Source organism: Tetrahymena thermophila, assembly GCF_000189635.1.
Source record: "Tetrahymena thermophila SB210 genomic scaffold scf_8254592, whole genome shotgun sequence".
Lineage (NCBI taxonomy): Eukaryota > Ciliophora > Oligohymenophorea > Hymenostomatida > Tetrahymenidae > Tetrahymena > Tetrahymena thermophila.
Window position 1 is genome coordinate 360334 of NW_002476363.1, and position 17300 is coordinate 377633.

At 22.2% G+C, this 17300-nt stretch overlaps 5 protein-coding genes across 5 annotated transcripts; 1 reads left to right on the forward strand and 4 right to left on the reverse strand. All coding sequences in view use genetic code 6, as the record gives it.

Annotated features, from left to right (window-relative positions):
• Positions 1-147: 147 nt before the first annotated feature.
• Positions 148-6449, reverse strand: TTHERM_00583410 (N-recognin zinc finger protein; the record flags this gene model as incomplete). The annotated part of the gene is made up of 8 exons (XM_001018981.2): positions 148-2292; positions 2351-3046; positions 3105-3329; positions 3379-3813; positions 3934-4895; positions 5146-5473; positions 5534-5827; positions 6159-6449. The coding sequence occupies 8 exons, from the start codon at positions 6447-6449 to the stop codon at positions 148-150; spliced, it is 5376 nt and encodes a 1791-aa protein (XP_001018981.2).
• A 2865-nt stretch (positions 6450-9314) lies between these two features.
• Positions 9315-9827, reverse strand: TTHERM_00583420 (eukaryotic translation initiation factor 4E; the record flags this gene model as incomplete). Its single annotated transcript, XM_001018982.2, has 1 exon — positions 9315-9827. The coding sequence occupies one exon, from the start codon at positions 9825-9827 to the stop codon at positions 9315-9317; it is 513 nt and encodes a 170-aa protein (XP_001018982.2).
• Positions 9828-11601: 1774 nt separating this feature from the next.
• TTHERM_00583430 (transmembrane protein) lies at positions 11602-12590 on the forward strand (the record flags this gene model as incomplete). Its single annotated transcript, XM_001018983.1, has 2 exons — positions 11602-11691; positions 11772-12590. The coding sequence occupies 2 exons, from the start codon at positions 11602-11604 to the stop codon at positions 12588-12590; spliced, it is 909 nt and encodes a 302-aa protein (XP_001018983.1).
• A 1097-nt stretch (positions 12591-13687) lies between these two features.
• Positions 13688-14581, reverse strand: TTHERM_00583440 (hypothetical protein; the record flags this gene model as incomplete). Its single annotated transcript, XM_001018984.2, has 2 exons — positions 13688-13724; positions 13818-14581. 2 exons carry the CDS (start codon positions 14579-14581, stop codon positions 13688-13690), a joined length of 801 nt encoding a protein of 266 aa, XP_001018984.2.
• Positions 14582-15826: 1245 nt separating this feature from the next.
• Positions 15827-16918, reverse strand: TTHERM_00583450 (hypothetical protein; the record flags this gene model as incomplete). Its single annotated transcript, XM_001018985.4, has 1 exon — positions 15827-16918. The coding sequence occupies exon 1, from the start codon at positions 16730-16732 to the stop codon at positions 15827-15829; it is 906 nt and encodes a 301-aa protein (XP_001018985.3). The 5' UTR covers positions 16733-16918.
• Positions 16919-17300: the final 382 nt, after the last annotated feature.

Below are 17300 nucleotides of genomic sequence, written 5' to 3' on the forward strand. Positions count from 1 at the left end.
ATAAGTTAAATAATTTATATATAAATTCAGATCATTTATATTTTGACAGACATGAGAAATTCAATTATTTTTTAATTTTTCAATTTTTTTTTGAGCGAGCTTACAATTTAAATTTATTTTAAAGAAAAAAATATTGCTTATATTTTATCATAAAATATTTGGTTGTATCTAAGGTGGCCTTATGTTTCTTTCAAGTCTTTGCTAATGATCTTCCATAATTAGGTTACGAGTGTTGTTTTCATAAAGTTGCTTTTTCAAATTTTGAACTATGCTCTTAGTAAGTTAGAATGATTTCCAATCACATTTAATTTGTTTACGAAGAGGCTGTTTTAGAGAATTTTAGAAAATAAATGTTGATATTAGAATTGTGTTATGAGGACTACAGATCACTGTTACATAACCATTTTAAGTGTTTATGTAGATTGCTTATCCACCATGGCAAACATTAGCATGTCTATTGAGGCTACCAACTGTCATACCTATTTGTTGAGTGCAAGAAGATGCACATATCAGGTCTCCACAAATAATGCATTACATTAAATCAGAAATTAATGGAATCTTATTACATAGAGAACACTTTTTTTTGTAGATGGTCTTTGAATACTCTAAGTAATCGTTAGGGATAGGTATTATATCGAACTAATATGAGTCACATGTTGAAATAGTAAGTGTAGAAAAAACAAATGCATTAATTTTTTTTGTTTTGAATTACTAAATTAAAGTATCATTATCTAGATTATCGATTTCATTTTAAGAAGGGAGACATTATGAATTATTCAATTTGAAATGTTTCATTATTATTGAGTGTTCTGACTCAAATTTTGAAGAAGATGCAAAAACTTTATCAAACGTACAATTTTATTGGTTAAATTTTTAGTGAAGAATACTTGTCACAAGAGCTCTTCTAGTTAAGCGTAATAAAAAGCAAGAGAGGTCTTCAATGTCGTCTTCATTATCTATTTGATACTTATGGATAGCATTAAGCATATAACATTAGCTGTAAATGACTTATAAACTTAACTTCTTGAGCGTAGAAGAAAGAGAAGTTTTTATAAGTTCCTCTTGGTTTTATTTGAATTAAAAATTGAACTAAATGAGTAAATACTAAGTATAAGCATCAACTAGGTTATTTTCAAGATAATTTTATTTTAAGATGTAGGGCAAATCTTTACATGTATTTTCATCAAACTTAGCTATAGTTCCAGTTTGAATTAATTCTTCAAAATATTTGCAGTATTTAAAGCGTTTTTCTATGATTTAGCGCCTGATTTATTGATCTGTAATTAAGGAAAACGAGTTCAATGTACATTGAAATAGCAAAGGCACCATTTTTAATATAGAAGTGTCATCATCAGGTCTTTTGTTAGCTAAATCAAAATACCTTATTTAATTGTAGAGACATCTTTCATAGAATTAGAACTGATCTATTGGTTTTTGCACAATTTACCCAAAGTTATAAGGATTAAAAGGTTATTTTGATTCATTGAGCTTAATGAATTTTTCAAATATCTCTGTAGCTAAATTTAATTCATTCATTTGTTTTTGATGTTTGATGATCTCCTATTCATCTTACTGTCCTTGGGCATGAGCAGAGGCAGATAAACGTGCTTAGTTAGATTTTAAGCAATTATTAAATTCTTTTAATTTAGCTTTTTCTTTTTGTAAGATAGAATATATTTTATTTATTCTTTAGAAAGAGTGATTTTGAGATTCTTTGAATTATGCTTCATTATTATTTTTTTTCACTTTTTTGTAAATTATTTCTCTAACTTCACCATCATCATCTTCATCATTTTTTCCATGTTGTTGTTTACTCTTATCTAAATCAAATCCTAAATCAAAAGGATCAGAATTGAAGCAGTTGTTGTTAATGTTGTCAAATCCACCTTAATAATCATAGCTATTCATATCGTATTAGTGAGTACTGCTGTGATCAAAGTTGATTGAGCCCATATCAAAAACATTATTAAAAGGGTTGCTAAAGATATCTATCTAGGAGCTCTCTGTGTTTTTGTTTTTTTTATTTTCAAACTTTTCTTCTTCGAAGTCATTGTTATTGCATATCTCAAAGAAAAAATTTTTATATTGCTTGCATATTTGGCATTTAATTTCAAACTCTCTTGTAGCCTGCTCATATTAGCTCAATTATATATTATTGATGTTTGATTCATAGCATTCTTTGTGGATTTTGTGGTCACAAGTATTGAATATGAAAGTATCATGAAGTTTCTTTTGCTCATCCCAATAGATATTTTTAAAATATTCAAATTTATTCTCATTTAATAAGCAGTTCTAAATAGTTTTTATAATTTAAATATTTATTTGAAAATTTAATTAAAAAAAGAATTACTTCTTTTGAACTTTTAAGATTGCTTTTGATGATTTTTAACTCCTACTCTTGGTAAAAGTTGTTGTTTTAAATAGAAACTAAAACACCGTAGGCAGATTTTGAAAGGGGTTATTTGCAAAAACAACATTCTTCTTCAATCGATTAAGAGCTGCTGTTATTATTTTCGAAGTACATTTATTTTACTTTGTTTTACTAGTTCTGCATTTACTTTAAGATTTCTTACTATCTAAGTAATTAAGCCTTTTTTCTCTGTTCATGAGCTAAATCTGTTACTTTCTTCTCCTCAGATTCCACTTCCATGGCTTAATCATTTTAAGCGATGATTTCAGTTTGAGCTTGTTGGAAAAAATCTTTAGAATAATTATCCTTCATTTACAAGACATGTTAAATAACAGCTTAGAACTATTTTTCGCTCATACAATTTTTTATGCGATTGAAAATATCATCTAATAATAGAAAATTTTCTTAGCTGCATGCTTATACTTGCATGAAAATAGTCATTAATTTGAGCATAGAATAAAGAACTCTTTCTTTGATCTAAATGTTTTCAAACATTACTTTCAAGTTATATTCTGACTTCAAGAAATTGAGTAAATACTCAAGAAGACAAATGTTAACGGTATTCTTTCCAATCTCTATGTAATCTTGCTTCTTGATTGGAACATTACCAATTATCATCACCACTTTTTCTTAAATCTAAATAAAATAATTTAATTTAAATATCTTTCTTTGTTTGTTTTACATAATTAAATACATTTTAGTTAACTTCTATAGCTCCGTAGTATCTGCTTTGAGCATCGTAATTGAAAGTAAAATTGTATGGTTCGTAGATGTTTTCATATTCTTTAAGGATGGAAATTTGATTGTTTACTTCATTCTTACTAACCTTTTAGTACATTTTCTGTACAGGAGCTTTCTTGCCAAGATCTTGTTGGTAAATCTCTCCCAAACTTTTAACATCGTTCATGGTTTTACTAAGCTAAAAAATAAAAAATTCAATATATTGCTATGAAATTATTTTATTTTACTCCATTAATTAGAGTTGCAAAATAGGTAGTGGACTGAGAAAGAATATCTTCTCCAATTTCAGTTGAGTTTTAACAGTGTTATATGCACTTGAAGTAAATTTCATCTAAATCACTGCAAACGTTGTAACTAATAAAATTGAGGTAACAAGAAAATGAAACGAATGACTTTTAAATCATATTTTGAGCGTTTTCAAAGATTTTATTCTCTTATGCTGCATACTTTTAAAGAAGTTCTTACTGTTTCTACTCATTAAGGCTTTTAGTGAAAGGATTTTGAGGAATATAGTCTATGAAATTTTTAAATGAATAGAGCTTTGTCACAATCTTAACAAACATGGAGTCTACAACCTTCAATTCAAAATCAGGAAAAGTGTACTACTTGATAAAAGACTCAAACTCATCTCCATTGAAAACCCACATTTTATTCTAAACTTCCTATTAATACAAATAACATTTTTGAATTATTAAACAATTGATATTAATATTTGGTAGATCATTATTTATCCAAATTAATTAAGTGAAAAATAAATTCAATAAAAAATATAATCAAATTACCTGGTAAAGGGAAATGGATTGCATAACTTATTTTAGGATGTCTAATAAGATTTACTACATTTATTCTTCATCATATCCTAGTTACTTTTGAAGGTTTTCTAGGTTTTATTTATTGACATTCTTCAGTTCAAATTAGAAATATGCATAAAAAAGATAAATGAAAGCTCTTTCAAGAGGGGAATATGTTGTACTTTTGCATTCTAGTTAATCTTAGTTTTTTTTGGCTTCGTAATATTCCTTTCTGAATTGCAAAGTTTTTTTCATGTAAGTAATTAATTTTTTTTGGTAAAACTCTTCATTTACCTTAACTGCAAAGTTATTAGCGATGATTTTAAACAAATTGAGCTATCCTGTTAATCTATAATACAATAAGTATGTATTTTTTTCAATGAAGTTATGTTCGGGCATGTAGATTTTATGATCGAATTCAATAATACCTTGTAATTACTATTGTGCTTATAAAAGAATATCGAAAAGTTCCTCTTATTCCAAGAATTTTTAAAATAATAAATCTTTATTAATTAAGCTAGAAATATTCACATAATGATAATAGAAGAATTAATATGGTAAAATCTTTGATTTAGAATCACCAATATCTTTTTTCTATTAGAAAAATTTAGCTATTTTTAAATAATTAAGGAAAATCTATTTAGCTTAGCCAGTTTCATAAACAGCTTAATTCAATATGAAACTACTGAATACTTCTTATCTCGTTAAACAAATAAGGTTGTTTGAAATTGCTTGGTACTTTTCAATAGGTGTTGCTAAGTCAATTTCATTTAAATACATAAAGTTTTTTATAAAGGCTTTTGCATAAGCAATTTTGTAGCTCTAAACACTTAAAAAGTCAGTCAAGCTCTGTCTAATCAGTCCTTGTGTTTCATAAGTGAAGCTTGACATAGAGAATCTAAACAATAGCTCTATGATGCTGCATGTGCATTCTTTTTTGCTTTGATTCTTACCTAAATTTTAAAAATTTAATATGAATGTAAGCCAATTTTGAATCAATTTCAAAGAACACATAAAAAACTGATATGCTTCTAGACAATTTAGAAATCTTTTGTGAGAACATATTAAAAAATTTGAAAATAAGATTATCTAATGCTTGATAAGCAATTAATAAAATAAACTGATAAAATATTAATTGAATTAATTTATCAATAAACAGAAATTATTTTATTTTTTTCTGAAATAATATTTTTTTTTAATTACATGGTATTTTGTTTTCATAGTCATTGCAATCATGGTAAAGTAGGTATTTATTAGAAGGCTTGATCAAAATATCAGAAATAGCTTTTGAAAGGAAAACATCATTTTTAAATCCAAGTGATTAGATAACTTTGAAAATGCATGTTACCATTTTATTTTAAAAATCACTAAATTGAGGATCCATACTAATCAAAAAGTACTCTGCAGATTCAAATACAGATTTAAACCACTCAGGTATTAACTTTCTAGCCCTAGTTAAAAATTACTGATCTAATTATTACAAATCAACATCATCGTTTTTGATATTGCCCTTATGTTTAGAACAGCCAACCTAATCATCAATTAAAAAAATTTAAAAACTTCTTTTCCTTAGATATTAATTGTAATATACCTTAGCATTTGGGTGTAATACTTCTTAATCTCCGCAATCACAAAGACCTGCGTTTTCCTTCTGACTATAATATCTGTGTCCATAGTGATCAGATTATTCGAAGCAATCTTCACATATAATAGCTTTTCTGTCTTCGAAGCAATCAAAACAATGATAACTAATAACTTCCTTAAGATTTAATCCACACACAGGTTTAACAACTCTAGAAGCTCTAGCAGCTGTTTACTAATTAAAAATTTTTTTATATTCCTCATTTAATAGCAAATCTTTTTCCATCTTGGCTATCAAGTCAAACTATAAATATTAACAAAAAAGAATATTTATAAATAGGTATAAAAAAACAAAATATTATTTTATTAACACTAAAATTATCATTTTAAAATTTATTTGATTTTTTCAAATAATTTAGTATTTAAATGATAACTTGTTCTATAAACAGGTTACTTCTTGAAAGCTATTCATATTATTCAATATTACTATCTACAATTGTCATAAATAAATAAAGGAAACTTTTATGTAATAGATAGAATTTTGGCTCTTTGGTTAGTGCTTAAAATTCTCAATACAAATTAATTGAGGTATTCTGCTAAAAAACAGAATAAGATAAATCAAATAAGGATATTACATTTTATGAATGGTAAATACAAATAGCTTTGGCTGATGAGACATGATTATTTTGAAGGATGTGAGAATCGTTATGAACTAAAGACTATGAGATTTGAGAGTTTTTATGAATAATTTAGTTAGAATTATAGTTTTAATCATAGGAAGCTGAGGAGAGATTCTCATAATAAAGAGACTCAAGATTTAAATTAGAAGTGAAGACTTAATTGCAACTGCACACAAATTGTTTTTCAAATAGATTTTCTTATGAATTTAACTTAAAGTTTTACGTTTCAGAAGCTGTGCTGTGCATTTATATATAATATTTATATATTTATTTTATATATGTATTTGTTTGCTTTAATAATATTTTTTTTTTAATCTTTTGAATTTTAATTAAATCAGCGAAAAAAAACAAATGTGTTCATGCACGAATCAATGAATAAAAAATGCATGTGTTTATGCAATCAATTGAATCAAAAAAACAAGCTAGCTTATTCTCCTTGTAATCATGAAATTAGTATATTGAATATAAGCTTTAATTTTTCACTAAATTAAATTAATAATTTCCATTCTAATCAGAAAAATAATTAATATACAAAGAAAATATAATTTTTTTTCTGAACGGGATTAAATTATATGAGTGAATAGATTCCACATTTTAAAAACATATTGATACTAAGTGAATGATATTTAATTTATTCCTATTTTTTTCTGCTCATAATCTGCTGTATTTAATAAATAAAGATAATAATTTAAACATTATTAGTTAATATTATTTTCTAGATTCCCTTCCAAATGATAGCAATTAACCCTTTTTAATAGGCATAGATTTAAAACAATTTTATTTTTACAATTTCTCAAATTTATCTATAAGTGATTTCTAGTCAAACTTTAATTATTTGAGAATGTATTTTATTAAAATACATAACAAAATTTATTATTGGAATTCTTCTAAATTGTATTTTTTAATTTAAAATTAAAGGGCTCCTCTGCCCTATAATACAAATTAACTAATCGTTTTTGATGAGAATTAATATCTTTCTGATTTGTTTTTTTTGACAGAGCACGGAATATTTTGATACTCTTTTCAAATTTATAATCAGTATGATTATTATAATTTATTATTCTTCTAATCATTGATATATTAATATTTACCCTTAATAAAACTAATATTCTGATTAATAATAAATCAATGTTTTATTTTTGAATTTTCTTAAATATAAAGTATTTTACTTTTCTGCTTCTCATTTTTTTTCTATTAATTTTCACTAATCACATAGCTTATTAATTATGACAAGAAGATAAATTTAATTTAAAGCTTATTATAAAAGATTAATAGCTATGGTGCATTCATTTATCATAAAAATCTGTAATGGAAATTCTTTTATTTAAAATAAGATGTAGTTAAGGTAACAAAAATAATTCATCACACTTCCTATCAGTGTTTTGTAGATGAAAATTTTTATATTTTTTCTCCTTATAATTTTAGAATTTAGAGTACTCAATTTATTTAATTTATTAGCAAACCCAAAGCAGAAATTACTAGAAGAAAATAATTTATATTTTAAGCATGGATATGATAAAAAATAAAAAACAAAACAAATTAAATAGTTGACTTACAGGTTCAAGCTATTTTGAAATGTTTTTAAATTTGAAAACATTTGTCATTTTTATTAAGATATCATATTTTTTACTTTTTATCTTTATAAAATCAATATTTTTAAGTTTTATACTTAAAAAATTAGAAATTCATGGTATTTTTGAATATTATTTTTATTATCTTTTATTAAATAAATAATATTATTCTTTATTCTACTCAAAAATTTATATAAATTTAACATTTTTTTTATTTTAATAAGGTATTATAATTATCTTTTATTTAAAAAAAAAATATTAATTTTTTCATTTATTATTGTTCCATTTTTCTTCCATGAAAAATTAAACTCTCTGATACCCTACTAATAGAAAAAATATTAAAAAATAATAAAATTCCAATACTATTTAGAAAAAATATCTTTTTTACAATTATAAATAATTTCATTAATTTGATAAAAAAAACTTTTCTAGAAGTATTTTATTTAATTAGAGAACAGAAAGGATATTCAAATACATTTTTAAGTAACTTTGAATTGCTTTATATTAAAAGAAATTTAAATTGAATTATTTATTGATGACAAAAAAGAAAAATGAAAAATAAAAATAATATTTTTAATTTTTAGTTGTTGCTATTCTATAATTATTTTTATATTTCATAAATATTTTTTACTTTTGTCATTTTTACAAGAAAGCATTCAATTTTATTAATACTTTTTTATAATTTTGCTCATTAATAGATATAAAAAAATTTACTAAATACTAAGAAAACAAATATATTTTTTATAAATGCAATTATCAAATTCGAAATTAAAACTGGACTTTTTCGAAAGATATATTTTGTAAATAAAAGATTAATACCTAAATAATAAATATAAATTTGTTATTTGCTTTATTTTTACATTATAAAGTAAAGAGAGAAAACCTTGAAGATTAATTAGTATCTTTCAAAATAGTTTATTTTAAGTAAAAATAGAAAGAAGAATTACAAAAATAAAAACAAAATATTATCATAATTAAATAGTTAAATAAATATCAATCTTTATTATATATTTAAACAAAAAATAATTCAACAAATATCAAAATCTTTTTTTAATTTGTTGATTTTCTTATATATTATATAAAAATAGCTTTCTAAAATCAGAAATTAGCTCATTAATCATAACATTCTTTTGAAATGATAATTTAAAGAATAATACATAGAAATATTTATACAAGTAATAATAATTAATAAATAATAGATATAAATCTCATAAAATATTGAGATGCAAAAAAAATATTTTATTAAATAAGTTGCCTTCATTTAATTTATATTTGGCATATATGAAGCCTCTTACTTTTAAATATAAAAATATAAATAAACATTTAAATAATAATGGTTTAAAGATAACTAACTAATTTAGTAAATAATATATTATTTTTTTTTTTTTATATTACTTTATAATTATAATACCATTTTTTAAATTTCCAATAAGATTAATAAACTTGCTCACTTAGCTAAAAAATAACTCGATACCAGTCAGTCAGTCAGTAAGTAAGTCATTCGCTAATTCATTTATATATTCAAATTTTCAAAATTAAATCACTTTTTTTGCTTGGCAAAATCTCTGTACTCGATAGATGAATCTTCATTCAACTGATAAATACTCATTATGAAGTTTTTAATACCTGTGTCAATAGATTCGTTTTTATTTCTATCTTTCACCCAAATTTAAATAACAATGTGCTAAGGATCTTTTGCTTGAAGAGAAATACCATTGATGTAGCTATTGAATTCGCATTGATTTCCAATTAATCCTAAAAGTAAATCTTCCCAAAATCTGTTAGAATATTTAATTTTAACTCTCATTTAGAATCTTCCTCCACCAACATTTGCAGCGTCTTCCCACATTGGCATAACTCCTTCGGTAAAACAATAAAAAGTAGTACCTTCTGGTAATTTATCAGGTCTTGCCATATGCTAATAATATTTCCAAAAATCATCAACATCACTAAATGATCCAATTTTTTTAAGCTAACTAACATAATTATCTTTATTTTCAACTCTTTCGGAAACAAACCAAAAGGTGTATCCTCTTGAAAGCTTCATAGACATCCTTTTTCTTATATTTTTGTAAATATTCTACTTTTTATAAATTAATTATTTTCCTTTAAAAATAACTTTAAGAATTTTCTTCCTGCAAAAATTAATATTCTGACAATAAATAAATCTTCCTCTCAAATTTTAGATAATGAGTTTGTTAATTTGATAGTTGTGGAAGTATTTAAATTAATTTATAGGCAATTAGATTATTGTTCGTTTATTAAATTAAGTATACACAATAGATTATGTAGAAACTTTAAATATAATTAGTTAGTTAGTTTTTAATGAAACATAGTTAGTTATGCAAGCATATTGCTAATATTTAACTATGATTTATAAATATAGACACTTTTAGCTAAATATTTCGAAAAATTTAATTGCTTTTAAATTTTAAAAATTTGCAAATATAATTAAAGTTTTCATTAATTGCTATATGAAAAGCTAATATTAAAATTTTAGTTTTCACAAATATTTTATTACTTTTTCAAATATTTTCAATAAAAAATGATATTGTTTAGTAATTTAATTAAATAAAAATAATTTAATATTTTTAGGATTTTGAATTAATTTTTTAGACTACAACAAAAAACTATTAGGTTTGTTTTTATATATTTTACTAATAAAAATACATTCATAATTTATAAAAATAACTATTATAAATTTTATAATGTCTAAAAAAGTAATTTATTATGACAGATATCAATGATTCTTCTAATAAATACCATAAACAATAGTTTAAAATCTTTAATTTGATTACAAAAGTAAGATATGCAGCTATTAGAATTTGTTAAGAAAATTAAGATTTTAATCAAATATGTGATTTTAAAATAAAAATGATAATTAAAAAATATAAAATATATTTGTTAATTGTTTATTAAAAGAAATTTCTATTGTTATTAGATGGATATTCAAATTTATAATATTTTTCATGATTAACTAAAGTAAAAATTATAATTATTTAATATGGCAAAAAAAGGAATTTGAATAGAAAATTAAACTATTTTTAGCAAATAACACAATAGACAATATAAAATTTTTAATTTGATAACCAAAGTAAGGTAAGCAGCGATTAGAACATCGATTAAATATGCTTATTTTATATGGTTTTATTTTAATTATTTTTTTAATTTACATCTTTCATTGGTTATATTTCATTTTTGAAATAGATAATATTTCTTAAACCATTAACATTATAAATAATTGATAAATTTGTATAACTAGATGAAATTTCGTAATAATTAAAATTTAAGGTATTGTAAAAGGTAATGTAATAATTTGGGGAATAATTAATATTGTGTCGCTTGAAATTTCATGCAAGTATATTTAAAAGTAAGTCATTTAGAAAAGATTATTTCATATAAATTGAGCTTTACCAAAATTAAAACAGTCAAAATAATCTATCTGAAAGTACAAATTAAATTGGTGGGCTTCAAACAACAACTTTCAAACAATTTTACTTATAATTTTGGATATAGAATGATTAAATCTGTTTTTAATTGATTAATCTAGATATTAATTTGTTTTTTTTAATCAATAAATCCAAATTCAAACAAAAATATTGTGCTTTTTAGCTTTTAGACATAAATGAAATTTATCAATATAACCATGTTTCTTCTTCTATTTTTCTTTTTCTCTTTTCAAGTACTATCATAAATCTGGTAATTTTTGTTTAAATAGTTTACGTGAGGTTTTCTTTTACTTGTTTTTTAAATAATAAATTTTTTAAGTTAACTTTTAAGCTATAAATTATAAAAAGCAAACACATTAAAAAGCCATAAAAAACCAAATGAAGAATTAAGTTCTTTCAAGCATTTTTATACTTTCTTTCATCACTTTTGCCTTTGCAGAATAAAAAGAAGATTAAACAAAATAATCTGTATGTAGACATTTATTTTATTCATTTAAATCATAAGTTCATTTTACATATTGAAAATTTACAATTATTTATATCAAAAGATTAGTGAAGATATCTCTTCTAGTCTCTCTTTATTGAAAGATCATGGTGCACTATTAGGCTCTATGATTTCCATATTATTTTCTGAAGTAGGAGATAAAACTTTTATTATTACTGCTATTCTATCAGCAAAATACAATAAATTTTATGTCTTTCTTGGATCATATGGCGCTCTCTTTTTAATGACCTTTATCTCTTGCTTTATTGGTAACCTATCTGACTATATACTCCCTGAAAAGTATATTAAAATCGCATCTGCCATCTTGTTCTTCTTTTTTGGATTCAAATCTCTATACGATTCAGCAACTAATTAACTCGAAGATGATGATTAAGAAATCGAAACAGAAATTAAGGCCTTAGAAGAAAAATTAAACAAGGGAACCAAAGATAGTATAGATGATTAAAGCGAAGAGTCTAAACAAGAAGTTAAAAAAGTAAAAGGTACTGAAGACTCAATCAATTCAAGTAGTTAATCATAGGTTGTTTAAAGAGAGTAGAAAAAAAGCGAAACAAAATAAAATAGTAAACAATAATCAAGTCACTAAGTTTCAAATAAAACTATTGCAGCTTTAACATTTGCATAAAATTTTTTGGGAGAATGGGGAGATAAATCCTAATTATCAACTATAGCTATGGGTGCTTCCTTTAATTTCTATAAAGTATTCATAGGAGCTGCACTTGGTCATTTTTGTTGCTCACTACTAGCTATTACTGGAGGTAAATATTTGGCAGAATAGCTCTCTGAAAGAACATTAACATTCTTAGGAGGACTTCTATTTATAACATATGGATGTGGTACTTTATATAGTAGTCTTGTCTGAAATTAATTTTAAAATGGTAATAGTATTTTCATAAATAACATTTTATATTGTCAAAAACAAATAACTAAATAAATAAATAATAGTTAAGCAAGTCAATAAATTATTAAATATATTCAAATAAGGAAATAATTATTTGTTTATTACTAGCTGTTTACTTTACTGAGTTGAATATATATTTCGATTTTATATATCATTAAATAAAAATTTTACTTTTTAATGTATCACTTTCATTTTAAAAAGCTAAAATTATGTTAAATATGTTTTAAGCAAAATACTGACAATTATTTAAATAATTTTATTATTTTTGCTTAACTAATTAAATTCAAATAATAACATCTAAATATCCTTAATATTGAATGTTTAGTTTATATTTCAATAATTGAGTTGTTTGAAAATAGATAAAATTGTTTTGAAATCTAATTAGTGAAGTAATATTTATATTTGTTAAATATTTTATCATGTTAATTAATTCAAATTTTTTAAAAGAAAAACAATTAATTTATAAACTATTTTTTGTATTTAACTGTAAATTCTCCTAAATTAGCATTTATAAAAATTAACCCTAATTTTTGAAAATATTTAGCTTCAAAATTTAAAAAAATTAAACTTTAGAAATATAAAATAAAAAATATAAATACCAATCAACAATATATAAAATAGCTAATTTATTTCAAAGTAAATTAATTGATATTTATGTATTTTATTGCTTCGATTTTCCATCTATAATTACTGCAACTATCTTGCCTTAAGATTATAATACCTTAAAAACTTTAAATTTTATTCAGGATTACATTTGGCTACAATTTTGAATTTATCTAAGCAAGAATTCAATTCAATATCACTCATTTAGTAAAATTTGATAACTAACAGTAATTGCAGACTCTTCATGAGGATAGATGATACCATTTTAGATATAAATTGCTTATTCAAAACTATTATTTGTAATCTAAGTTTTAGGATGACAAAATTAAATTATGAATAAATTTCGAATTCTAATTATAAGTGAATTATCATAAAATATTTTTACATACACATTTACATAAAAATTGTAACAAAAAAACTATTCTCTATATTTAAGGGCAATTAAATTTTTATCTTCAAACTTTTAAAGCTTATATAAGAGCATAAGATTAACTATTTTTTGTTTAATGTATATTTTAAAAATTAATATTAATGATTTCATAACCTTAATTCTTCTAATTTATATATTTAAATGAATATAGTTACTCTTAACTACAATAATATACTTGATTATTAAAATTTTCTTTTTATTGTTTTGATACAACAATATTGTTTTCTTAAGACTCTAAGACATCAAATATCTCATAATTTACTACTTTCTCCATAGAATCTAAAGTACTATCTATTGATGATGTAAACTGTTTCAAACTATAAGTTGATAGATAATCTTAATAGAAAGATAAGGTTTTATAGATATAATTTATTTCACTTTCAATAGTTTATCTTTTTCCTTAAACTTCTTAAATATACTATTTTATTTACTTTTTGGATTATTCTGGGTTTTAATGCATTTAATAAAGAGCATTTTATATGTTTTTCTTAAGGCTTACAGTGTTATAGTAATCTTTAAGCAGTTTTTTGTTATTTTCAATAATTTAATACTGGCTTTTGAGCTTATCTTCTATTTTTTCCAGCTTTTCTATAATAGAAGATTTAAAACCTTTAAAGAAAGTAAATGTTTCTTCAAAGTTTATTTTTTCAATTTCATAAGCTTTTGTAAAAATATAATTTTTTTATCCAAAAAGAGGCCAATTATCTAAAATTGTTTCATTGTTACATTCAAAAATGTCTTAAAGAGACAAGTATTTTGTAGGATCTAAGAAAAATTTAGTTGAGCATTTTGAGCATTTAAAAGGGCTGGCTTAGTTATCTACTTCTAAATACAAAATGTTACATCTTTGTTTATGGATTTGGCATTCAAAAACTTAATTTTTAATAAAATCCTCAAAATTAGTGTTAAGTACTTCCATCTTAATGAATATATTCTTTTTATTTTGATATAATTTTTATAAGTTTAAATTAATTATATTTAAAAAATTGATTAATTGTTTGATTTTTGTTCTTATTTTTTGAGATAAACAAAATTTAATCAGTAACCTGATAAGAAATAAATTAAATATCATCAGAATTATTTTAATTAATTCTGTTAAGAAAAAATTAATTAATAAAAAAACAAATCAATTATTGAGATAAAAATTTTTTATTTCCTGACAATAAAATAAAATGAAATAGATAGATTGATTGATTGATTTGTTAAGCTAAAAATCAAACTCTATTTTTTTTTTTGTAAAAAATTAAAAGTATATTTAAAATAAATATTTAATATTTTAATTGATAATTTAAAGACTATTTGTTTCAAAAAATTTTAATTTGATTTAAACTTATTACTAAATTAATCATTTTTATAGATAATTACGAAATTGATCAAAAAATATATATCAATTATTTAATAATGAGAAATAAAATTGACTTCTTTCTTATAATTTAATAATTCCCTTATAAGAGTTTACATATCTTTTGTTTTTAAACTATATATAACCTTCCTGGCTTTAAAATTCCGCTAGTGGAGTAAGTAGTAAAAATATAAATATATAAATGACTAAATGGTAGTTTAAGTATTTTATTTTCTTTTTTAAATCAAAATTTATCTGACAGATGTATATACCTTTACTTAAAAATCAAGCAGAGTATTTTAATTTTTGATGCAAAAAACACTTCAAAATTTAAATTAAACTTAGAAATATAAAATAATAAATATATATATCAATCAACAATATATAAAATAGCTAATTTACTTCAAAGTTAATTAATTAATATTTATGCATTTTATTATTTGAATTTTCGATCTCCAGTTACTGCAACTATTTTATCTTAAGATTTTAATGCCTTGACAAACTTTAATTATTATTCAGGATTGCATTTGGCTACAATTTTGAATTTATCAAAGAAAAATTCAATCCAATATCACTCATTTAAAAAATTTGATAACCAGCAGATTCTTCATGAGAATAGATGATACCAGTTTGGATACCAACTGCTTATTCAAAAATATTATGTGTAATAAAAATTTTAAGATAAAAAAAATTAAATTATGAATAAGTGTTGAATTCTAATTATAAGTGAATTAACATAACATATTTTTACATACACATTTTACATACAAATTGTAACAAAAAAACTATACTCTATATTTTAGGGCAATTAAATTTTTATCTTCAAAATTTAATAGCTTAGATACGAGCATAAGATTAACTATTTTTTGTTTAATGTATAGAATAAAAGTGAATATTAAAATTTTCTTAAGATTAATTCTTCTAATTATAATATTTAACTGAATATAGTTACTCTTAACTACAATAAAATACTTGATTATTAAAATTTTCTTTTTATTGCTTTGATACAACAATATTGTTTTCTTAAGACTCTAAGACATCAAATATCTCATAATTGACTACTTTCTCCATAGAATCTAAAGTACTATCTATTGATGATGTAAACTGTTTCAAACTATAAGTAGATAGATAATCTTAATAGAAAGATAAGGTTTTATAGATATAATTTATTTCACCTTCAATAGTTTATCTTTTTCCTTAAACTTGTTAAATATACTCTTTTATTTACTTTTTGGATTACTCTGGGTTTTAATCTATTTAATAAAGAGCATTTTATATGTTTTTCTTAAGGCTTACAGTGTTATAGTAATCTTTAAGCAGTTTTTTGTTATTTTCAATAATTTAATACTGGCTTTTGAGCTTATCTTCAATTTTTTCCAGCTTTTCTATAACCGAAGATTTAAAACCTTTAAAGAAATTAAAAGTTTCTTCTAAATTTATTTTTTCAATTTCATAGGCTTTTGTAAAAATGTAATTTTTTTATCCAAAAAGAGGCCAATTATCTAAAATTGTATTATCCTCACCTGTAAAAATATCATAAAGAGATAAGCATTTTGAAGGATCTAAGAAATTTTTAGTTAAGCACTTTGTGCATTTAAAAGGGCTTGCTTAGCTATCTTAATTATTATCTACTTCTAAATACAAAATGGTACATCTTTGTTTATGGATTTGGCATTCAAAAACTTAATTTTTAGTAAAATCCTCAAAATTAGTGTTAAGTACTTCCATTTTAATTAATGTTTTCTTTTTATTTTGATATTTTTTTTATGAGTTTAAATTAATTATATTAAAAAAATGATTTATTGTTTGATTTTTATTCTTACTTTTTTGAGATAAAAAAATCTAATCAATAACCTAATAACCTGACAAGAAATAATTAAATATCACCAGAATTATTTTAATTATCTATTTTTAATTAATTCTGTTAAGAAAAAATTAATTAATAAAAAGATAAACAAATCATTGAGATAAAACTTTTTTACTTCCTAACAATAAAAAAAATGAAATAGATAGATCAATTTGTTAAGCTAAAAATCAAACTATTAATTTTCTTAGGGTAAAAAATTAAAAATATATTTCTAATTAAAATGTAATATTTTCATTGGTAATTCATAGACTATATGTAACAATAAATTTATTAAATTGATTTATATATTAAAAACTTATTAATCAATTAATTATTTTTATAGATAAAAGACAAATTGATCAAAAAAATTACATCACATATTTAATAATGGTAAATAAATATGACTTCTTTCTTATGAATTAATAATTTACTCAATAAAGTTTACATATC